Consider the following 24,763-nt stretch of genomic DNA (forward strand, 5'->3'; position numbering starts at 1 on the left):
TACATTTACATCAATACCTCAGACTTCAGTATTTACTAGCAGGGTAAGAAGTACTCTGATCATTTATTGAAGTAAAATACCACAATGTGGACATGTACAAAGAAAAGGAAAAAAAGAAAAAGAAAATCTTTAAAAAAAGTTAAATATATTATATAATTGGATTATAATTATTGATGGATCAATGTGTAGAACATGTTATTGTACTGCTTGGTAAATTACCCTGAGGTTTATTAAATCATAATTTAGTTGCTTATTTTATTTGTGTAATATCTGCAAAGTAACAAACTAACTATCAACAATTAATGTATTGGATTGAAAGTGAATTAGGTCCAGCTGTAGTGTTGGTGGAGAGGTATAAATACAAAATATAAAAGAAAACTCAAGTACAGTACCTGAATACATGCATACATTGACTTGGTGAATTCCAATAACTAACACTGAACTGCACATCGGGCTCTTCTCCACTCAGTTACTATTTGTACGGAATTCAGGAATATTCATAGTTTGATTCTTTTTAAACAAATAATTATACTATAACTATATTTAATGTTTTTTCCAACAGAGTAGACATGTCTGCTGCCAGCTGTCTGCTGACTGAAGATCAGTTTCTGTGCTCCATCTGTGTTGATGTGTTCACTGATCCAGTCGCCATACCATGTGGACACAACTTCTGTAAAGCCTGCATCTCTGAACACTGGGATATAAATGTCCCGAGTCAGTGTCCCAACTGTAATAAGGTCTTCTTCCCAAGACCTGAGCTGCTGGTCAACACGTTCATCTCTGAGATGGCTGCTCAGTTCAGAGAGTCAGCTCAACAGAAAGCCAGCAGCAGCAGCTCAGAGCAACACGTTGTCAAACCAGGAGAAGTTCCCTGTGACGTCTGCACTGGAACCAGACTGAAGGCCCTGAAGTCCTGCCTGGTGTGTCTGGAGTCCTACTGTGAGACTCACCTGGAGCCTCACCTGACAGCTTCACGTCTGAAGAAACATCAGCTGATCGACCCTGTGGAGAACCTGGAAAGCAGGATGTGTGTGAAGCACGATAAACTGCTGGAGCTGTTCTGTAAGACCGACCAGGTGTGTGTCTGCATGCTCTGCACTGTTTTAGACCACAAGACACATGATGTAGTTCCTCTGAAAGAAGAATATGAAGGAAAGAAGGCTGAGCTGGGGAAGACAGAGGCTGAAATCCAGCAGATGATCCAGAAGAGACGACTGAAGATTCAGGAGATGAACCGCTCAGTGGAGCTCAGTAAGGAAGGAGCAGACAGAGAGATAGCAGATGGTGTTCAGGTCTTCAGCGCTCTGAAGGAGTCTGTTGAGAGAAGCCAGGCCGAGCTCATGGACACCATCAAAGAGAAGCAGAGAGAGACAGAGGAACAGGCTGAAGGCTTCATCAAAGAGCTGGAACAGGAAGTCTCTGAGCTGAAGAAGAGAAGCTCTGAGGTGGAGCAGCTCTCACGCTCTGAAGACCAGCTCCACCTCCTCCAAAGCTTCACGTCCCTGAACGCTGCTCCACCCACCAAGAACTGGACAGAAGTCAGGGTCCGTCCACCTTCATATGAGGGGACTGTGGTGAGAGCTGTGACTCAGCTGGAGGAGACGCTCAGGAAACAGATGAAGAAGCTGCTTGAGGTGGAGCTGAAGAGGGTCCAGCAGTCTGAGGTGGAGGTGACTCTTGATCCTGATACAGCAAGTCCCTATCTCATCCTGTCTGATGATGGAAAACAAGTTAAACCTGGTGATGTGAGGAAGAATCTCCCAAACAATCCAGAGAGATTTGATCAGTGTCCTTGTGTCTTAGCAAAGCAGAGTTTCTCTTCAGGAAGATTTTATTATGAGGTTCAGGTTAAAGGGAAGACTGACTGGGATTTAGGAGTGGTCAGAGAGTCGATCAACAGGAAGGGACACATCACACTGTCTCCCCAGGATGGTTACTGGATGATATGGTTGAGGAATGAAAATGAGTACAAAGCTTGTGCTGTTCCCCGAGTCAGTCTCTCTCTGAAGTCTCAGCCTGAGAAGGTGGGGGTGTTTGTGGATTATGAGGAGGGTGAGGAGGGTCTGGTCTCCTTTTATGATGTTGATGCTGCAGCTCTGATCTACTCCTTCACTGGCTGCTGCTTCAAAGAGAAACTCTACCCATACTTTGGTCCCAGTCTGAATGAAGGTGGTAAAAACTCTGCCCCTCTGATCATCTCTCCTGTCAATCACACTGAGTAGAACAACCATTTGGTTTGCTACAGAAAGATTCACTCTCACTAAATGTAATATACTCTTTGTATATGATTGGGTGGGTGCAGTGTACACATATTTGATGTTTTCTGCTTTTTCGATCAAAGATAATGTTCTTATGATTAAGAAATATTTGCACGGACCTGAAATTTCTGGGTGTTGAATTCATAACATTTATTTCCTGATCGTTGTATATATACGAAGTGTTTCATACAGCCAAAGATCACTGTGAGAAGAAATGCACCCCTTATTTTATTTTTTCATAATTAAAGTAGAGGTTTCTTTTTGGGTTATAGTTTTAAATATTTGTATTAAAGGGATATGTATCTGGTGAGTTGTTGGTGGTACATTAAGGATTCATGCTTTATTCATATTAGAAGAAGAAATTGTGTCTCAATCTTTTGAGTTATTTTGATTTGATTTGTGTCCAACTCTCTGGAGAATGTTTGTATAGCTTAAAAAAGTCCTCAACAAATAAAAAATAAAAAGTTTCAACTGTTTTTCGCTCTATATATTTGTTCAACATTTACCTAAATCTTTTGTTCAAGTAGAAAAACAAATAACACACAATAACTTGAGTATTTCAATATTACACAAATGTATTGTTCTTGTTCACATGATTTTTCAGATCTAAATGTATTTATTGTCTATAGTTAATTTTCAATTTGTATTTTAGAAACAATAGAATACAATATATGAGTTCCATTTATGAAATAACATATATATTTACAGATGAAACCGCAAAAAAGCAGATGCAGTTAAATGTCTCTAAAATCCCAGATGACATTATCAAAGTACAGTTTACATATTAAAATGATAGATATTAGTTATTCAAAATAAAGTACAAGTAAATTGTTTTTAAAAACATGCACAGCCCTGACTCATATCACGACTCAGGACCGCTATGACAGGCACAGCCACAACTCCTGACCCAGGTGAAGCCTTCAATGCTTAGAACCTGCCAGGCGACAGACACACAACACTCTGGGCAGTAGGGAGGTCCAGTGGTTCCTAAGCTAAAGGAGGCTATAAAGGAAGTTTGAAACCTCCTTTCCTTTCATACATTTTAGAGAATTGGAACGGCAATCATTATGGCTGCCACTGAGGGACTTCCGGGTCATGTCACTCGGTTAGGAAGGTTCCTAAGCTAAATGGACTATTCGGCTGGAGCCATGGTGGTATATTTAACAAAACAATCTACCATTGGGCTGCTGGTGGTAAGAGCTGCCAGGTAAGAGGGTTTGAATCTAGAGCACAATAAACATTGTAGGCAATGCCATCCCCTCTTTCTCCTCTTTTCAACCCTGCATCTCCAATGAAGTCACTCTCTGGCACAAAACACATCTTTAAAAATAAATAAATAAATCAGCACTACCTTTACCTGCTGTAATTTTAAAGTAATACAAAATATGAATCAATAATTATAATAAATAAATATAAGGTGTCTGCCGCCTGAACACACTGAGAACACAGATGAGAATAAACCCAAGTCCAACATGCCTTTTGTGTAACTGAAAAACAATAGTTTTTATGTAAACATAATTTACGAGAAAGAAAAGAATATCCTCCCTTTATAAAGTATAAGTCAAATGTTAAGTGACTTGGTGATATCCTTAAAGTAAATTATGATTGTCGATATATAACAACCTTGATATGTGGAAGGTGAGTAGGAGGGATTCATCGCAAAATTATAACATTTGTAAAATTATTTAAAAGATGGTCTCAAAAAAAAGTATTATTATTGTTACTACTTTTCTGTTTACTGGGATAAAAAAGCATGTTGCTGTTTACTGTACCTCACAGATGTTTTGATCTGGTTCTCCTTAATTGTATAAACTAAACTTCATTGTCAATTACGATTTAAGGGAAACATTTATTTTTTATTTTGACATGACACAAATGTTTCTAGTCAGTCCGTGGAAACCAAAAGCTGTGTTGTATTTTCCATAGAGCCATAACTTATTATATAATGTGATTATTAAAAACCATATTGTTTCTAAACATTAGCAAGTAGTATTTCAGTGTTTTCAACATACCTTGTGTTTAAAACTGGAACTGTAATACAGGAGAACATAGTTTACTTTAAAAAGGAATTGCAGTTTAGTTTAATAGGAAACATAATTGTATGGAAGAGAAAGGAAGCTAAAGTGAAGGAAGTAGAATATGAAATTGTTGCCCCTAAAATATCTTAAATACAAATCAAAATCAATTTAATAATGTTTGCTTTTCTCTTTTTCTGTCACCTGTAGTATTTCAGCTCCAAAACACAGAACCACTAAGTCATTTAAACTCTCTGAGATCGATGGTATTTGTAGTGTTTGCAGCAGAAAGGATTATGGGAGTTGTAGTGTTGGTGGGGTCTCAACCGTTTGAGAAAGAAAGGCCTTGTTGCTCTTGTAGTTCCTCCTCCACTCCCTCCTGGTGACGGGCCACTGAGAGGTGGAGCTACACTGAAAGAGAAGAGCTTCAACTTCCCAGAAATTAAAGTTAAAGTTTGTCTGATCGACACAACAGCTGCACGTCTCTCTGTTTCTCTCTAAAGAAACACTCGACTGAATCCAGCAGCTTTTCTCAACAACACAGCAGAATCTCTGCCAAACACTGGTGAGTAAACTCCAGACACAATCACTAACTAAATATTTGAACAAGATTTAGTTTAATCAGACTCTGAGGCTGGTACGTCTGTTCAGACATATACCGAATATATGCCTCCCTCAGACACTTTAAAACCAAAATACATGACATTATATAGTAATACATGTCTTAAGTTCAATATTAAAAGTACTCAGGCTGCTTTAAATACCGTTTTCCCTCTAATAGCAATATAAGCAGCTATGTCATATGAGCAGGGTAGCCGTATTATAATATTGATTCATGTGTAATGTGACAGTCATGCAGGGATCGTTGGGTTTTTAATGGTTTTCCATTTGACTTATTACTTATATATACTTATTATGATTTTACATATTAAAGTGCTGATATAAACAAGGAACACAGGGCTTTAGATTTAAGACTGCAACAATATAAAATATTAGTTTATCGTTGTTTTAGGAAATATTTATATTTTTTTCAAATAACTAACAAGCAGCTAAATGCTACAGCTATAAAAGTGACTGGCAGCAGGCAGTGAGAGGCAACCTCAATAAATTATGTAAATACAATAAAACCCTTTGCAAAAATAATCTAAAGTAAAGTTTGTGAACTCCTTGACTCTCAGTCTCCAGCTGAGCTAAATGAAACACTTTCAGACTTTAACACGCTACACTGCGGACCAGTCGGACTTGATCCCAACATGTTTTTATAGGGCGATGCAGTTAAATGCTGGTTACCATAGTGACAAACGGCTCGTTGGCTCCAACAGAAGAGACGCACACCAAACTGAGCAATGATAAACTGAATTTGATTAAAGTTAGTTACAAATTAAAAGTACAATGATGTATGGAGGGTGGAATTAGTGATAACTATGAGGATACATTTACATCAATACCTCAGACTTCAGTATTTACTAGCAGGGTAAGAAGTACTCTGATCATTTATTGAAGTAAAATACCACAATGAGGACATTTACAAGGAAAAGAAAAAAAAGAAAATCTTTAAAAAAAGTTAAATATATTATATAATTGGATTATAATTATTGATGGATCAATGTGTAGAACATGTTATTGTACTGCTTGGTAAATTACCCTGAGGTTTATTGAACCATAATTTTGTTGCTTATTTTATTTGTGTAATATCTGCAAAGTAAGAAACTAACTATCAACAATGAATGTATTGGATTGAAAGTGAATTAGGTCTAGGCTTGAGCGGTATCATTTTTTTCATACCGTCACACCTTGCTGACATCATACCGTGGTATACGGTATATGACGGTATGACTTGGGTCGACTTGAGTGAGGTGGCGTTCGAACGGCGGCAAATAGATGTTTCGAACGGTATATTATATGTTCGGTGTAAAATGCAGCCCGAGCCGGTAGCCGCTCGCAAAGTGCCGCGACGTGCGCGCAAGTGCAAAACAAGGGCTGCATACATGACACATTGTGCAAATGGCACATTTTGGGATCGGATACAGGACGCGTTTGGAGATGTCCGACGTTGTTTCCATAGTGAGCTAAGTTAACAATATATCATCATACATAAACATTTTCCGGGAGTAAATACTTGACTTATTGAATAAAGTTTGCTATATTCACAAACTAGTTTGGCAATATTATTCCGTGCATGTGTTAAAAACCTTATTTCCATTTGATTCATTGGGTTACTCGCGTGAATGTTTAGCACGTAAATGCTTTCGTTTTTAAAACCGTCCGACCTCGACTACAAAACCATCAACCAGTTGCATAGGATTAAAAAATGTCAACACTCACTCACCCCGTCTTAAACATTCCCAAAGAAGTGCCTCTGTCTCTCGTTGTGCTGGATGAAGTCACTGGCGAAGTCATAGGGAGTAAACCCAAAATAGTCCCAAACAGGCGCAGAGGCATTTTTCTTTTTTACTAGTTCTCCGAGTTCGGGGCCGGCAAATGCTGCCGCCATCTTGCTCAGCTCAGCTCTGTGCTGAGCTCTGAGAGCGGGAAAGACGGACTGCCCTCCCCTGCCCTCTGCTGGCGCGTGCTGTGCATTACAACCAATGTCGTCCCTGTCAAAACTCCGTGTCAGTGTAATAGAATGAAACGCATCTGTGATTTGGCGCACAGTCTGTGACGTCACGGTATTGAAAATCATACCGACGGGATTTCGAAATACCCTGGTATACCGTAATACCGTCATACCGCCCAAGCCTAATTAGGTCCAGCTGTATTTTGGTGGAGAGGTATAAATACAAAATATAAAAGAAAACTCAAGTATAGTACCTGAATACTGTTGGGGCAGAACCTCTGCTCCGCGCGTTCCTCTATGAGTTTGTTTTACAAGAAGGAAAAGTCAAAGAACCAGGATAAGGGTTAAACAATAATCTGCTTTAATGGTGGAACATACAATACAACACAAAACAATTCAAAAGGGGCCCCCCTTCGGGTGCCCCTGCTCTGGTCCTCTCCTGGGAGAGGTCTTACCCCTTGGCCGTATGAAGAAAAGAGGAGAGCGAACCAAAGGAAACACAGGCTTTCATACTAACAGGAGGAGGTGTGTGGATGCTTCCCCCAGAGGTCATCTCATTGGGAGAGACCAACACATGGCCTGTCGTACCCAATCAGCGCGACGCAGCAGAAGAAACCCGGAAACAAAAAGTCTCTTTCAGTTTGACGAAAATCAGATACCTTTTGGTGTCTGGTACGAACCTGCTCTAAATAACAAGTTTCCTTATCTTATTTCACATCTTGCAGCCAGCACACACACATCCCCTTTATGGCTCTTTGTCTCTGTGGCCATCTTCCCCCCCTCAGGTTACCACACACAAGTTAAAAATATGTTTTAAGATATAGTTGTTATAGTTGGCTAAATATACGCAATACATGTAAATGACCTTCATATCAATAATAACGAGGAACACATGACCTATGCTCTGAAGCAGTATTAGAGATGCTTTTCAAATAGTCAAACTTCACACAGGCCCAGTATAGAGAACACACTCATTTGTCCTGCAGCCTTTCCAGCCTTTTGAGCTATTGTTCACATCTTTACTTCAAATAAAAGGTTTCACATTGCATATTTCCAGCTTCCTTTACACATACTGTTATTATTAATACAAAGTAATTAACCACACACATCTATTTAAAACAAGTAGATTTCCCTGATAATTGACATGCTGAAAATCTTAAGAAGAAAGTCTCCTGTCATCCACAACTGCTCCTTTTTCATACAGAGTAATAAAACATGTTTAAGCTCATTTCTCCACAATGTTTGTAGCCATTCAGTACCCACACATGAAAGAACAGAACAAAGAAATCAAATAAAACACCAACACAGATATGGTTCAGCAATAATCACATCTAGCTGCTGCAATAGACACCCTTCTTTATGGGTCTACAGGAAACGAATCATTAACTTTAACAAGACTTTAACTACATTATCTGAAAATGTATCTGGGAATTCCCCTGTTAATCGCAAGGACTATTGATAATTAGCAGAGAGACCCTAGGGGCCTCTTCAGAAATCACAAGTTTAACACACATTCTATATAAGGTGACATTAAAATGAATATACCAGATTGAACTTTCCTGCCATAACACGTTACTTTAATCCTTCAAATAATTCAAATAATACTTCAATACATGCATACATTGGCTTGGTGAATTCCAATAACTAACACTGAACTGCACATCTGGCTCTTCTCCACTCAGTTACTATTTGTACGGAATTCAGGAATATTCATAGTTTGATTCTTTTTAAACAAATAATTATACTATAACTATATTTAATGTTTTTTCCAACATTTTTGTCCCCAGAGAGACATGTCTGCTGCCAGCTGTCTGCTGACTGAAGATCAGTTTCTGTGCTCCATCTGTCTGGATGTGTTCAATGATCCAGTCGCCATACCATGTGGACACAACTTCTGTAAAGCCTGCATCTCTGAACACTGGGATAGAAATGTCCCGAGTCAGTGTCCCAACTGTAAAAAGGTTTTCAACATAAAGCCTGAGCTGCAGGTCAACACGTTCATCTCTGAGATGGCTGCTCAGTTCAAACAGTCAGCTCAACAGAAAGCCAGCAGCAGCAGCTCAGAGCAACAAGTTGTCAAACCAGGAGAAGTTCCCTGTGACGTCTGCACTGGAACCAGACTGAAGGCCCTGAAGTCCTGCCTGGTGTGTCTGGCCTCCTACTGTGAGACTCACCTGGAGCCTCACCTGACAGCTTCACGTCTGAAGAAACATCAGCTGATCGACCCTGAGGACAACCTGGAAGGCAGGATGTGTGTGAAGCACGATAAACTGCTGGAGCTGTTCTGTCAGACCGACCAGGTGTGTGTCTGCATGCTCTGCACTGTTTTAGACCACAAGACACATGATGTAGTTCCTCTGAAAGAAGGATATGAAGGAAAGAAGGCTGAGCTGGGGAAGACAGAGGCTGAAATCCAGCAGATGATCCAGAAGAGACGACTGAAGATTCAGGAGATGAACCGCTCAGTGGAGCTCAGTAAGGAAGGAGCAGACAGAGAGATAGCAGATGGTGTTCAGGTCTTCAACGCTCTGAAGGAGTCTGTTGAGAGAAGCCAGGCCGAGCTCATGGACACCATCAAAGAGAAGCAGAGAGAGACAGAGGAACAGGCTGAAGGCTTCATCAAAGAGCTGGAACAGGAAGTCTCTGAGCTGAAGAAGAGAAGCTCTGAGGTGGAGCAGCTCTCACGCTCTGAAGACCAGCTCCACCTCCTCCAAAGCTTCACGTCCCTGAACGCTGCTCCACCCACCAAGAACTGGACAGAAGTCAGGGTCCGTCCACCTTCATATGAGGGGACTGTGAGGAGAGCTGTGACTCAGCTGGAGGAGACGCTCAGTAAACAGATGAAGAAGCTGCTTGAGGTGGAGCTGAAGAGGGTCCAGCAGTCTGAGGTGGAGGTGACTCTTGATCCTGATACAGCACATCCCTATCTCATCCTGTCTGATGATGGAAAACAAGTTAAACATGGTGATGTGAAGAAGAATCTCCCAGACAATCCAAAGAGATTTGATATGTGTGCTTGTGTCTTAGCAAAGCAGGGTTTCTCTTCAGGAAGATTTTATTACGAGGTTCAGGTTAAAGGGAAGACTAAGTGGGATTTAGGAGTGGTCAGAGAGTCGATCAACAGGAAGGGAAGCATCTCACTGTCTCCTCAGGATGTTTACTGGCTGATTGTGTTGACGAATGGAAATGAGTACATAGCTTGTGCTGGTCCTTCAGTCGGTCTCTCTCTGAAGTCTCAGCCTGAGAAGGTGGGGGTGTTTGTGGATTATGAGGAGGGTCTGGTCTCCTTTTATGATGTTGATGCTGCAGCTCCGATCTACTCCTTCACTGGCTGCCGCTTCAAAGAGAAACTCTACCCATTCTTTAGTCCCTATCTTAATGATGGTGGTAAAAACTCTGCCTCTCTGATCATCTCTCCTGTCAATCACACTGAGTAGAACAAACATTTTGTTTTCTACAGAAAGATTCACTCTCACTAAATGTAATATACTCTTTGTATATGATTGGGTGGGTGCAGTGTACACATATTTGATGTTTTCTAAACAAAGCAATATTGTTTTCTGCTTTTTCGATCAAAGATAATGTTCTTATGATTAAGAAATATTTGCACGGACCTGAAAGTTCTGGGTGTTAAATTCATAACATTTTATTTCCTTATCGTTGTATATATACGAAGTGTTTCATACAGCCAAAGATAACTGTGAGAAGAAATGCGCCCCTTATTTTATTTTTTCATAATTAAAGTAGAGGTTTCTTTTTGGGTTATAGTTTTAAATATTTGTATTAAAGGGATATGTATCTGGTGAGTTGTTGGTGGTACATTAAGGATTCATGCTTTATTCATATTAGAAGAAATTGTGTCTCAATCTTTTGAGTTATTTTGATTTTATTTTCGTCCAACTCTCTGGAGAATGTTTGTATAGCTTAAAAAAGTCCTAAACAAACAATAAAAAAAAAACAAGTTTCAACTGTTTTTCGCTCTATTATTTTGTTCAACATTTACCTAAATCTTTTGTTCAAGTAGAAAAACAAATAACACACAATAACTTGAGTATTTCAATATTTTCAATTTATATTTTAGAAACAATAAAATACAATATATGAGTTCCATTTATGAAATAACATATATATTTACAGATGAAACCGCAAAAAAGCAGATGCGGTTAAATGTCTCTAAAATCCCACATGACATTATTGAAGTACAGTTTACATATTAAAATGATAGATATTAGTTATTCAAAATAAAGTACAAGTAAATATTTTTTTAAAAACATGCACAGCCCTGACTCATATCACGACTCAGGACCGCTATGACAGGCACAGCCACAACTCCTGACCCAGGTGAAGCCTTCAATGCTTAGAACCTGCCAGGCGACAGACACACAACACTCTGGGCAGTCTTAGCCTCCGTCTACACTACAGGCATGAAAAAATCTTGAAGCTGGGCGTGTCTGAAGCTTGGCGATTTTTTGCGAGCAACCAATCACATGAATCTCCCGCCCCCGACATACAAAGCAATAGCAATGTTAAAACGAAGTAAACTGGATATAAACTCTCCAAACAGGTGAAAAAACTATCAGTTTCACCCACTGTCTCTGCCACCTCCCTCCATGCCTGGTTCCTCCGGTTTGTATCCCGGTAAATAGTTCCGGTCGTAAAGAACCGGGTGATTTGCTACCGTAATATCTCATTTGGAATATGAGGAAATGAACTGCGGTCTGGCTCTCCCAGCTTGCACGCGGTTTGATTGGCTGCGCTTGCATAGGCGGGATTTGCATAAACGGGATTTGATTGGCTGATGCCAAGCATCGAGCCTCAAAAGTTGAACGTTGTTCAACTTTTGATGCCGATAGATGCTCGTGATGCTTGCAAAGCCATGCCATGCTCCCCACAATGCAGTTCGGCGAAGATTAAAAATCTTCTACGTCACCCCATTCAAGTGAATGGGCGAAGCGTTGAAAGCATTTTTTGATGCCTGTAGTGTAGACGTACCGTAGGGCTGATTCTAGGAAGCCCTAACTTTGAGCTTCATCAAAAAGCTAATTCTTAATCCTAGTCTTAAAAATGGATAAGGTGTCTTCCGCCCGAACACACACTGAGAAAACAGATGAGAATCAACCCAAGTCAAACTTGCCTTCTGTGTATCCTAAAAAACAACAGTTTTTTATGTATACATAATTTACGAGAAAGAAAAGGCAACACAGTCTCACTCCCTGAACGTCCAGGAGCGACGCTTGGTCAGGGTCCTTTGGCGTGCAGTTGTGACACGCCGAGTCTCCTTCAGCTTCATAAACGGATGCAAAGAGCTTTCAACTGATCGCAATGTATTCCCATCGGCGGCGGTATTTGACGCTCAGGGAAGCACCGCATCGGTCCATGTCGGCGGCAGTTAAAGGAAATGTGAGCGTCCATTCCCATTGGATAACGGAGGATTTTGCACCCGGAAGTAAGTATTCTCCTTCCTGTCGATTGATTTTACATTGATATCTGCACTACTCATCAACTAAAAAACACCACATTATCCTTGTTAATTAAACAACATTGATTGGTTTAAATTGTGTACAATGCTTTTGTGTTCCACTGGATCACTCTCTTTATTGTTTTATTTTGCTTTCAAGGAACATACAAATACCTCAAATGAAAGGTGAAAACGTGAGAAAGCTATAGAACAAAAGAAATATGGGTAAAGCAAATTAAATGCAAAGCTGTAAAATATAATAAATGAGTCTTGCCATGATTTATCTCTGAACCATAGAATCAAAACCGTCTTGTGCTCGGTCAAACTTCTGAGCAACTCGTGAACTTTCTTTAAAGACAAAAAAGGAGTTGGGTTTTCTCACCTCAGATGATGTCGCATCCATCTTCCTCCGGCCAGTGGACGCTGAGGTCGATCTCTGCTGATAACGCCAAATCACAGAAGGTCTTAATAAGCAGAGGCGGTGATGGATAAGATAAGATCCAATCTTCCTATTCCAACCCCAAAAAACTATTTTCCATCTTCTCCACCCTCTTGGACCCCCCAAAGCCCCTTCCCCCTCTTGGACCCCCCCAAAGCCCCTTCCCCCTCCACCCTCTTGGACCCCCCCCCAAAGCCCCTTCCCCCTCCTCCCTTCTGTCAAGCGACTTTGTTAACCACTTTGAAAAAAAGGTTGATGATGTTCGTTCTTCTTTTTCTGACTCACCTTTACTCACTGCTGGGTCACCAGACCCTCCCTTCACCCACACACTGACCTCCTTCTCCCCTCTCTCTCCAAGTGAGGTTCTTACCCTCATTACCTCTGCCCGTCCTACCACCTGTCCTCTGGACCCTATCCCCTCAAACCTCCTTCAGACTATCGCTCCGGATATTCTACCGTTTCTCACCCATTTCATCAACACTTCTCTAACTTCTGGTCACTTTCCAAACAGTCTCAAGGAGGCAAGAGTAAACCCTCTCCTAAAGAAACCCACTCTCAACCCGTCTGATGTTATAAACTACAGGCCTGTCTCTCTCCTCCCGTTCCTGTCTAAAACACTTGAACGCGCTGTCTTTAAACAACTCTCCTGTTATCTCCATCAGAACAACCTTCTGGATCCGCACCAGTCTGGTTTCAATGCAGGTCACTCAACAGAAACTGCTCTCCTTGCTGTCTCTGAGGAAATGCACACTACTAAAGCAGCCTCCCTCTCCTCTGTCATCATCCTTCTGGACCTGTCTGCTGCATTCGACACGGTGAACCATCAGATCCTCCTTCGCACTCTCCAAGAACTTGGAGTTTCAGGCTCTGCACTTTCCCTCCTCACCTCATACCTCAAAGACCTACAGGGTAACTTGGAGAGGGTCAGAGTCCGACCCTTGTCAATTAACTACAGGGGTCCCTCAGGGCTCTGTTCTTGGTCCCCTCCTCTTCTCCTTGTACACAAACTCGCTCAGAGACCCAGGTCGTCGCATGCATCTGTGCTTGCCTAGCAGAAATCTCTCAGTGGATGTCTGCTCACCACCTCAAGCTCAACCTTGACAAGACTGAACTGCTTTTCCTTCCGGGAAAAGATTGTCCCACTCTTGACCTAACAATCAACATTGGCCCCTCTGTTTTTTCCCCGACTCAGACTGCAAGGAATCTGGGTGTGACCCTAGATGACAAACTGTCCTTCACTGCAAACATCGCTGCTACATCCCGCTGCTGCAGATACACTCTTTACAACATCAGGAGGATACGTCCCCTCCGGACCCAGAAAGCGGCGCAGGTTCTGGTCCAGGCTCTCGTCATCTCACGCCTAGACTACTGCAACTCCCTCCTGGCTGGTCTGCCTGCATGTGCCATCCGACCTCTGCAGCTCATCCAGAATGCAGCGGCTCATCTGGTCTTCAACCCTCCTAAATTCTCCCACACCACGCCGCTCCTCCGCTCCCTTCACTGGCTTCCAGTAACTGCTAGAATCCACTTCAAGACACTGGTACTTGCGTACCATGCTGCGAATGGATCTGGCCCTTCCTACATCCAGGACATGGTTAAACCGTACAACCCAACGCGTGCACTCCGTTCTGCATCAGCCAAACAGCTCGCTGCACCCGCACTGCGAGGGGGACCCAAGTTCCCATCAGCAGAAACACGTGGGTTTGCTATCCTGGCTCCAAAATGGTGGAATGAGTTCCCCATTGAAATCAGGACAGCAGAAAGCTTACACATCTTCTTCAGACTGAAAACTCATCTCTTTCGACTCCACTTCGAGAGATAGAATTACTAACAAAGCACTTATATACTAATAAAGGGCTGGCTTATCTAAAGCCAGTTGAGTAGCACTTGAAATGTTTTAGCTCTTTGAAACCTGATGTACTTATATGATTCTGTTTTCTTCTAGTTTGTATCTTGTTGGTCGAACGCACTTTTTGTAAGTCGCTTTGGATAAAAGCTAAATGTAATGTAATGTAACGTTTTATTTAATTACATTAATTAATGTCTAAGTTGAAAATTACAATAACTATTTTATCTGCTACTGTGTAAAGGGAATACTTCTGTTAAAATCACCTTATTTGTTTATGCACTTTTGTTCATATAACAGTACTTTTAAAATAAAAGTGCGCGATACACTACTTTAAAAAGTATTATTATTGTTACTACTTTTCTGTTTACTGGGATACAAAAGCATGTTTCTGTTTTCTGTACGTCACAGATTTTTTGATCTGGTTCTCCTTAATTGTATGAACTAAACTGCATTGTCAATTAACATTTGAGGTTACCATATTTGTCTGTTTTTGGAACACCACAAATGTTTCTAATTAGTCCGTGGAAACCAAAAGCTGTGTTGTGTTTTCCATCCAGCCATAACTTATTATATAATGTGATTATTGAAAGCCAAACCATATTGTTTCTAAACATTAACAAGTAGTGTTTTAGTGTTTTCAACAGTTACATTGCGTTTAAACCTGGAACTGTAATACAGGAGAACATAGTTCACTTTAAAAAGGAAATGCAGTTTAGTTTAATAGGAAACATAATTGTATGGAAGAGAAAGGAAGCTAAAGTGAAGGAAGTAGAATATGAAATTGTTGCTCCTAAAATATCTGAAATACAAATCTAAATCAAGTTAATAAAGTTTGCTTTTCTCTTTTTCTGTCAACTGTAGTATTTCAGCTCCAAAACACACAACCACTAAGTCATTTAAACTCTGTGAGATCGATGGTATTTGTAGTTTTTGCAGCAGAAAGGATTATGGGAGTTGAAGTGTTGGCGGTGTCTCACCCGTTGGAGAAAAAAAGGCCTTGTTGCTCTTGTAGTTCCTCCTCCACTTCCTCCTGGTGACGGGCCACTGAGAGGTGGAGCTACACTGAAAGAGAAGAGCTTCAACTTCCCAGAAATTAAAGTGAAAGCTTGTCTGAGCGACAGAACAGCTGCACGTGTCTCTGTTTCTCTGAAGAAACACTCGACTGAATCCAGCAGCTTTTCTCAACAACACAGTAGAACTTATTCCAAACACTGGTGAGTACACTACAGAGAAAACATTCATACAAAAATATTTGAACAAGGTTTAGTTTAATCAGAATCTGAGGCCCGTACGTCTGTTCAGACATATAGTGAATATTAGGCCGTATAAATGTGTCTTTCAAGATAATTCTTTTTACATTTAGACTTAAGTACAAAGCAGGTTTAAAACCAAACCCAGTGACTAAACTCTGGCTAGTGAAGTTTAGACAGGGTAACGTCACAGCTAGTATTAGGTTGGGCTCATTTCCGGACCTGTTTCCTGTATGAACTCAAAGCCTCAGCTCTGCTCAGACAGGAAGTGCTACTCAGCGCCGCAGCCAGGGAAAATGTTTAACTTAAATATTATATATATTTTTTCTGCAATCCTGATTCTCCTCTTTATCCTCTTTGTCCAAGCTGACTCTCTGACACTTAGTAATACATATAAATCATACCAAAATACATTACATTATATAATAACACATGTCTTAAGTTCAATATTAAAAGCATGGGCGGCACCAGAGATTCTCTTTTGGGGTTGCTGTGGGGTAGCTTGACGTTTCATAGAGGGTGCTCAAACATTCAGGGTTTCCCATTGAGGTACCAGGCGCTACAGTGACAACACTCCCCACACGCACATACTGTACACAGTACACCTGTGACTGTTACAATGAAGGCTCGATAATCAGCTCAGGGCATATAGGTATAAGCGGGGGTAAAGTGCTATTTTTTTATAAGTGGGGGGCGGACCTCACCTCCTCTAGGGGTGTCCAAGGGGATGGTCCCCCGGCAAGATTTTTTTTAAATATTGAAGTTAAAAGCATCAATCTGGTGCACTTTGAGAGCAAAATTAAGATATCTATGGATACATCTCTCAACACTCATATGAAACAGAACTGTAAGCAGATTTACTTTTTCTTTATGTATATTTTACTAATCACTCCCCTTTTAAATTCTATTCTTGTTTTACTGTCATATAGTATTTCATACCTGTTTTTCATTTATTCTCTTATTTTTTTATAACTATAATGATCATATAAACGTGTGCCTTGGAAATACTTGTTTACATAAATGGTGATCAAACAGTTTGAGACCCACTGAGATAACTGAGACTAAAGTTAACTATCTAAACACTCAGAGAGTCCTTTACCTCACTGAGCTGACGTTATCTGACAGGAGAGGATTTTCCCTTCACCTTTTTGTCGAAACAGCTTCTAATATCCGTTAGTGCAGCTAGCAAACCAGATGCTAACAACAACAATATCCGGTACCGGTGCTCTCTCTCTCTCGCTCGCTCACTCGTGCGCTCATGCCTGATCTCACCAGAATGCGTGACTCCACCACGACTCCTTAACACCGCATTGCGTGGTGGAGTCACGAACTTTGCTACATTTACGTGTCTGCACCACGCAAACAACCCCAATGTAAAGTGAATGAGGCTCTTTTGTCGTGGTGCACACGCATTTCTACTACGTCCTGCAGTGAGCTTTTATTCTATAGAACGTTTTTAAAATCAACTTTATAGCTTATATTAACTCACGGGAGGCTTCTTTTATTTTATTTGTATTCATAATAATTTGTATTTTTTGTCAGAATGTAGTATGGCAACCCTGTCTCCTAAAAATTACGTTCCCACAGAACTAAACTGCATTCTCAATTACGTTTAGCTAGAAAAGTATTTTCTCCCACGTTACGTTTCTTATTAATTACTCGTTATTCTCTACTAATAGTTAATTAAAAACTGTATATAATTGCTATTTTGCACATCCCTTTCAAGATTTCCTAAGGTTTATTGACATATCATATACACAACTACAGTGTAGTTATGCAACAGTGCATTACAAGGCATCTATCAATATGTGTGTATACCTCCACCATTAAACTGTCAAATTCTGCACATTTCTTATTCTATCTACATACGTAAGAGTATAATTAATGTGTATAATATCAGTTAAAATTAAAGCTACAAGCAGCATTGAGCGGGGCTTCGTCGCTCCGCAGGCTGTTGTCCGCACGTCGACGTGTGTGTCTAGGTGTCTCGAGGACTCGGCCGTTGGCAAACGTGGGAAGTTTCAGGCAGATCGGATAATGTCTTTGAGTTACAGCAGTAACACAAACGTTGTGTTTGATGGCGGGTGATATGTCACCATGGCAACGGCATTTGATGACACCCCATAATATGCTTAGATATGTTGAGGGCCGGACAATTAGCCATCATCTGAAGTCTGGTGCCGCTTGGACGATTTTCCATTGAATTGCGAGAACACCAGGTTTATTTGCGAGGGATCTGTCGCCATGGCAACGGCATATGATGACATCCCATAATTGACATAGAGCTGTTGAGGGCCGGACCATTAATGATAGTCTGAAGTCTGGTGCCGTTTGGACGATTTTCCATTGAATTACGACAACACCATGTTTCATGGCGAGGGATCTGTCGCCATGGCAACGGCATATGATGACATCCCCTAATTGACATAGAGCTGTTGAGGGCCGGACCATCAATGATAGTCTGAAGTGTGGTGCTGTTTGGACCATTTTCCATTGAATTACAACATCGTATTTTTTGGCGAGGGACGCGTTGCCATGGAAACGGCATACGGTGAGATCTCAGATTTCACTTAGAGCTGTTGAGGCATTGACCGGTGATATAAAAGTGAAGATTTGGGGACGATTGGACCGTGTCCATTGGAGTTACAGCGACACCGTTTTTAATGGCGAAGGATCCGTTGCCATGGTAACGCCATATTAAGTAACATCAGATTTGACCTAGAGCTGTTCAAGGCCGCAGTGTTATCCATCATGTGAAGTTTGGTGGCGTTCAGAGTATGTCAGTTGGCGTTATGACATCATCATGTTCCATGGCGAGGGATCGCCTAGCATCGAGCGAACGCAAACTTCGGCGCCAAATCACGGCTATGCCGTGCGAAAAACAATAAAAATACGTGATAACAATTTGCCGCCCATGTCTCGAGATAAAGTCGGATAAAGTCCCGAACGCGATACAAAATTTGTACGGAGGACGCCAAATTCAAAATGGCCGACTTCCTGTACGTTATTTTATACCCCTCCAAGAGGCTTTTTTGTCCGTCTCTGCACCCTAGATATGCGTAGCGAGTTTCGTTTGTCACGTGAAAGTTAAAGTGGGGGGAGTTTATGTTAAATACGGAAGTGGGCGTGGCCTACGCAATTGATGACTTCCAAAGAGAAAAGCAAGAACACTCGGAATATAGTATTTTTATTATTTTTTTTAAATGTTTTCGGATATCATATCGCATTAACATCATATCCCAACATGCATTGCGGCTAAAACATCGAATCAACGAGCTTCAAGCGGAGGATCTTGGGTAATCTGTTCAGTGGGTGGTTTGTGGCTTGTGGTGTGTATCGCTCAAAATGTCCCTTACAGGCCTACGTCTGTTTGCGATGACTTTATTTACGGCTAAAAAGCCCAAGATTATAGAATTAAACGAATAAATTAAAACAAGGATAATTGTGTGTTATTGTCGAGTAAATAACAGTGTGTTATTTAGAAAAGAATAACAAATTAGAAGGAAAAAAAGATGAAAAAAAATACAGATTTCAGTATTTTGAGGCTCTGAGCCCCATTTCTTTTCCTCACAGATGGCAAACAAAGTCTGACATTATACGATTTAAAATAAAAACAAATACATAAAAAGATAAAACAGTGGCATGTAATTTACGTTAGAATAAATAGAACGGTTTTGAATAATAGATGAGAATAAAATCTACGTCACTTTACAGCCCCGCACACTTTTGGGGAAACTAACGCTGTCATTTGAACGGCGATCAAGCCTGAAGCCACAGAGATCTTCTGTTACTGTCCTTTCTTCTTAGAGGAAGTTCAGAAACACGTAACTCTGGATTTGTTTTAATGTTTGAGGTGCAATAAACGACACAGCAGCTTTTTGGCATGTTAAAACTATTATGTTCTGCCTCCATCATGAGAGTAACAGCTGGAGAAATTACAGCCTCGCCTACTGATTTCAAATATGTGCTCGAAAATGATATTTATAAATCAGTATTATCATTATTATAAGCAAGACAATAAATGGCAAAGATATGTAGAAAATAAACGAATTTGAGATACTTTTATAACGAACGTAACGTTCCCCAACATGTTTTTATAGGGCGATGCAGTTAAATGCTGGTTACCATAGTGACAAACGGCTCGTTGGCTCCAACAGAAGAGACGCACACCAAACTGAGCAACGATAAACTGAATTTGATTAAAGTTAGTTACAAATTAAAAGTACAATGATGTATGGAGGATGGAATTAGTGATAACTATGAGGATACATTTACATCAATACCTCAGACTTCAGTATTTACTAGCAGGGTAAGAAGTACTGTTGGGGCAGAACCTCTGCTTCGCGCGTTCCTCTATGAGTTTGCTTTAAAAGAAGGAAAAGTCAAAGCACCAGGATAAGGGTTAAACAATAATCTGCTTTAATGGTAGGAACATACAATACAACACCCAATCACCTAATCACGAAGCACTCTGCAACAGCAGCTTCAGAATGCAGAATGCTCCGGCTCTGGTTCATCCAGCCGGAAAAGGACTTACCATTACAGCAACAGGAGGAAAAGAGAACGAACTTAGAGAAAACACAGGCTTTCATACTAACAGGAGGAGGTGTGTGGATGCTTCCCCCAGAGGTCATCTCATTGGGAGAGACCAACACATGGCCTGTCGTACCCAATCAGCGCGACGCAGCAGAAGAAACCCGGAAACAAAAAGTCTCTTTCAGTTTGACGAAAACCAGATACCTTTTGGTGTCTGGAACGAACCTGCTCTAAACAACAAGTTTCCTTATCTTATTTCACATCTTGCCGCCAGCACACACATATTCCCCTTTATGGCTCTTTGTCCCTGTGGCCATCTTCCCCCCCCCTCAGGTTATCACACACAAGTTAAAAATATGTTTTAAGATATAGTTGTTATAGTTGGCTAAATATACGTAATACATGTAAATGACCTTCATATCAATAATAACGAGGAACACATGACCTATGCTCTGAAGCAGTATTAGAGATGCTTTTCAAATAGTCAAACTTCACACAGGCCCAGTATAGAGAACACACTCATTTGTCCTGCAGCCTTTCCAGCCATTTGAGCTATTGTTCACATCTTTACTTCAAATAAAAGGTTTCACATTGCATATTTCCAGCTTCCTTTACACATACTGTTATTATTAATACAAATTAATTAACCAAACACGTCTATTTAAAACAAGTAGATTTCCCTGATAATTGACATGCTGAAAATCTTAAGAAGAATGTCTCCTGTCATCCACAACTGCTCCTTTTTCATACAGAGTAATAAAACATGTTTAAGCTCATTTCTCCACAATGTTTGAAGCCATTCAGTACCCACACATGAAAGAACAGAACAAAGAAATCAAATAAAACACCAACACAGATATGGTTCAGCAATAATCACATCTAGCTGCTGCAATAGACACCCTTCTTTATGGGTCTACAGGAAACAAATCATTAACTTTAACAAGACTTCTTCTTGGTATCTGCTAGGCAGAAGTCACTCAATGCAGAAATCACAAGTTTAACACACGTTCTATATAAGGTGACATTAAAATAAATATACCAGATTGAACTTTCCTGCCATAACACGTTACTTTAATCCTTCAAATAATTCAAATAATACTTCAATACATGCATACATTGGCTTGGTGAATTCCAATAACTAACACTGAACTGCACATCGGGCTCTTCTCCACTCAGTTACTATTTGTACGGAATTCAGGAATATTCATAGTTTGATTCTTTTTAAACAAATACTTATACTATAACTATATTTAATGTTTTTTCCAACAGAGTAGACATGTCTGCTGCCAGCTGTCTGCTGACTGAAGATCAGTTTCTGTGCTCCATCTGTCTGGATGTGTTCACTGATCCAGTCACCATACCATGTGGACACAACTTCTGTAAAGCCTGCATCTCCGAACACTGGGATATAAATGTCCCGAGTCAGTGTCCCAACTGTAATAAGGTCTTCTTCCCAAGACCTGAGCTGCTGGTCAACACTTTCATCTCTGAGATGGCTGCTCAGTTCAGACAGTCAGCTCAACAGAAAGCCAGCAGCAGCAGCTCAGAGCAACAAGTTGTCAAACCAGGAGAAGTTCCCTGTGACGTCTGCACTGGAACCAGACTGAAGGCCCTGAAGTCCTGCCTGGTGTGTCTGGCCTCCTACTGTGAGACTCACCTGGAGCCTCATCTGAAAAATGCAGGCTTCAAAAAGCATCAGCTGATCGACCCTGAGGAGAACCTGGAAAGCAGGATGTGTGTGAAGCACGATAAACTGCTGGAGCTGTTCTGTCAGACCGACCAGGTGTGTGTCTGCATGCTCTGCACTCTTTTAGAGCACAAGACACATGATGTAGTTCCTCTGAAAGAAGGATATGAAGGAAAGAAGGCTGAGCTGGGGAAGACAGAGGCTGAAATCCAGCAGATGATCCAGAAGAGACGACTGAAGATTCAGGAGATGAACCGCTCAGTGGAGCTCAGTAAGGAAGGAGCAGACAGAGAGATAGCAGATGGTGTTCAGGTCTTCAGCGCTCTGAAGGAGTCTGTTGAGAGAAGCCAGGCCGAGCTCATGGACACCATCAAAGAGAAGCAGAGAGAGACAGAGGAACAGGCTGAAGGCTTCATCAAAGAGCTGGAACAGGAAGTCTCTGAGCTGAAGAAGAGAAGCTCTGAGGTGGAGCAGCTCTCACGCTCTGAAGACCAGCTCCACCTCCTCCAAAGCTTCACGTCCCTGAACGCTGCTCCACCCACCAAGAACTGGACAGAAGTCAGGGTCCGTCCACCTTCATATGAGGGGACTGTGAGGAGAGCTGTGACTCAGCTGGAGGAGACGCTCAGGAAACAGATGAAGAAGCTGCTCTCTGAGGTGGAGCTGAAGAGGGTCCAGCAGTCTGAGGTGGAGGTGACTCTTGATCCTGATACAGCACAACCCAACCTCATCCTGTCTGATGATGGAAAACAAGTTACACTTGGTGATGTGAGGAAGAATCTCCCAGACAATCCAGAGAGATTTGATACTTGTGCTTGTGTCTTAGCAAAGCAGAGTTTCTCTTCAGGAAGATTTTATTATGAGGTTCAGGTTAAAGGGAAGACTGACTGGGATTTAGGAGTGGTCAGAGAGTCGATCAACAGGAAGGGAAAGATCTCAGCGTCTCCTCAGAAAGGTTACTGGGTGATATGGTTGAGGAATGGAAATGAGTACGAAGCTCTCGACCCTGATGTCAGTCTCTTTCTGAAGTCTCAGCCTGAGAAGGTGGGGGTGTTTGTGGATTATGAGGAGGGTCTGGTCTCCTTTTATGATGTTGATGCTGCAGCTCTGATCTACTCCTTCACTGGCTGCTGCTTCAAAGAGAAACTCTACCCATACTTTTGTCCCAGTCTGAATGAAGGTGGTAAAAACTCTGCCCCTCTGATCGTCTGTCCTGTCAATCACACTGAGTAGAACAACCATTTGGTTTTCTACAGAAAGATTCACTCTCACTAAATGTAATATACTCTTTGTATATGATTGGGTGGGTGCAGTGTACACATATTTGATGTTTTCTAAACAAAGCAATATTGTTTTCTGCTTTTTCGATCAAAGATAATGTTCTTATGATTAAGAAATATTTGCACGGACCTGAAATTTCTGGGTGTTGAATTCATAACATTCACCGCATCGGTCCATGTCGGCGGCAGTTAAAGGGAATGTGAGCGTCCATTCCCATTGGATAACGGAGGATTTTGCACCCGGAAGTAAGTATTCTCCTTCCTGTCGATTGATTTGACATTGATATCTGCACTACTCATCAACTCAAAAACACCAGATTATCCTTGTTAATTAAACAACATTGATTGGTTTAAATTGTGTGCAATGCTTTTGTGTTCCACTGGATCACTCTCTTCATTGTTTTATTTTGCTTTCAAGGAACATACAAATACCTCAAATGAAAGGTGAAAACGTGAGAAAGCTATAGAACAAAAGAAATACGGGTAAAGCAAATTAAATGCAAAGCTGTATAATATAATAAATGAGTCTTGCCATGATTTCTCTCTGAACCATAGAATCAAAACCGTCTTGTGCTCGGTCAAACTTCTGAGCAACTCGTGAACTTTCTTTAAAGACAAAAAAGGAGTTGGGTTTTCTCACCTCAGATGATGTCGCATCCATCTTCCTCCGGCCAGTGGACGCTGTGGTCGATCTCTGCTGATAACGCCAAATCACAGAAGGTCTTAATAAGCAGAGGCGGTGATGGAGACAGCTGCTGAGTCTTCTATAGATGGACAAACAGCAGAGAATGAGGGCTGGACACAGTTAGTTATCTTTAATACAGCATTAACATTCTGTCATTATTACAGATAATGAAAGTTGCTGTGACAAATGAAGGAAGTCCTGTAACTCCTGAACCACCTCCACAACCAATCTGTTGTTTGCAGAGGTGGAAAGTTAGGGTTAGGGTTAGGGTTAGTACAATGTTTGAGGTTCCTGTAGTTTACTTCAGATAATACAAAATGTCCTCAACAAATAGTTTGTCATGTATTATTTTAGTTTTTCACAAGATACATGGTGGTATATTTAACAACAACATCTACCATTGGGCTGCTGGTGGTAAGAGCTGCCAGGTAAGAGGGTTTGAATCCCGAGCACAATAAACATTTTAGGCAATGCCATCCCCACTTTCTCCTCTTTTCAACCCTGCATCTCTAATGAAGTCGCTCTCTGGCACAAAAAAAAAAATCGCATTTATTTGTCTTTATTAATATGTATATAGTGGTATTATACAAGATTCCCATTCTTGTGACCCGGGTTCGATTCCCGGGCGGTGCATGCAACACGGTCTGAATATGGGTTGAGTAGGGGATGGAAGAATAGAGCAAGGTACAGAACTCTGAAATGGACATTTTAAATCTCTTCCAGGCGGCGGAGTTCAGAGAGCCAGAGTT

At 41.1% G+C, this 24,763-nt stretch overlaps 2 protein-coding genes across 3 annotated transcripts; both read left to right on the forward strand.

Moving 5' to 3' along the window:
• Positions 1-569: 569 nt before the first annotated feature.
• Positions 570-10,813, forward strand: LOC307041253 (uncharacterized protein; the record flags this gene model as incomplete). Its single annotated transcript, XM_079684562.1, has 2 exons — positions 570-2,218; positions 8,620-10,813. The coding sequence occupies 2 exons, from the start codon at positions 570-572 to the stop codon at positions 10,265-10,267; spliced, it is 3,297 nt and encodes a 1,098-aa protein (XP_079540688.1). The 3' UTR covers positions 10,268-10,813.
• LOC307038446 (E3 ubiquitin-protein ligase TRIM21-like) lies at positions 4,419-23,467 on the forward strand. 2 transcript variants are annotated; one of them, XM_079679842.1, is made up of 2 exons: positions 4,419-4,838; positions 21,632-23,467. In XM_079679842.1, the coding sequence occupies exon 2, from the start codon at positions 21,639-21,641 to the stop codon at positions 23,280-23,282; it is 1,644 nt and encodes a 547-aa protein (XP_079535968.1). In that variant the 5' UTR covers positions 4,419-4,838; positions 21,632-21,638; the 3' UTR covers positions 23,283-23,467. The 2 variants fall into 2 exon arrangements, with proteins under 2 accessions (XP_079535968.1, XP_079535969.1); XM_079679843.1 differs by lacking the exon at positions 4,419-4,838 and adding an exon at positions 15,690-15,790.
• Positions 23,468-24,763: the final 1,296 nt, after the last annotated feature.

The sequence above is a fragment of the Notothenia rossii genome, assembly GCF_949606895.1.
Source record: "Notothenia rossii genome assembly, chromosome: 5".
Lineage (NCBI taxonomy): Eukaryota > Metazoa > Chordata > Actinopteri > Perciformes > Nototheniidae > Notothenia > Notothenia rossii.

Excerpts from the sequence above, each read along its gene's own strand:
- LOC307038446 (XM_079679842.1), top strand. The coding sequence starts at position 21,639 with ATGTCTGCTGCCAGCTGTCTGCTGACTGAAGATCAGTTTCTGTGCTCC.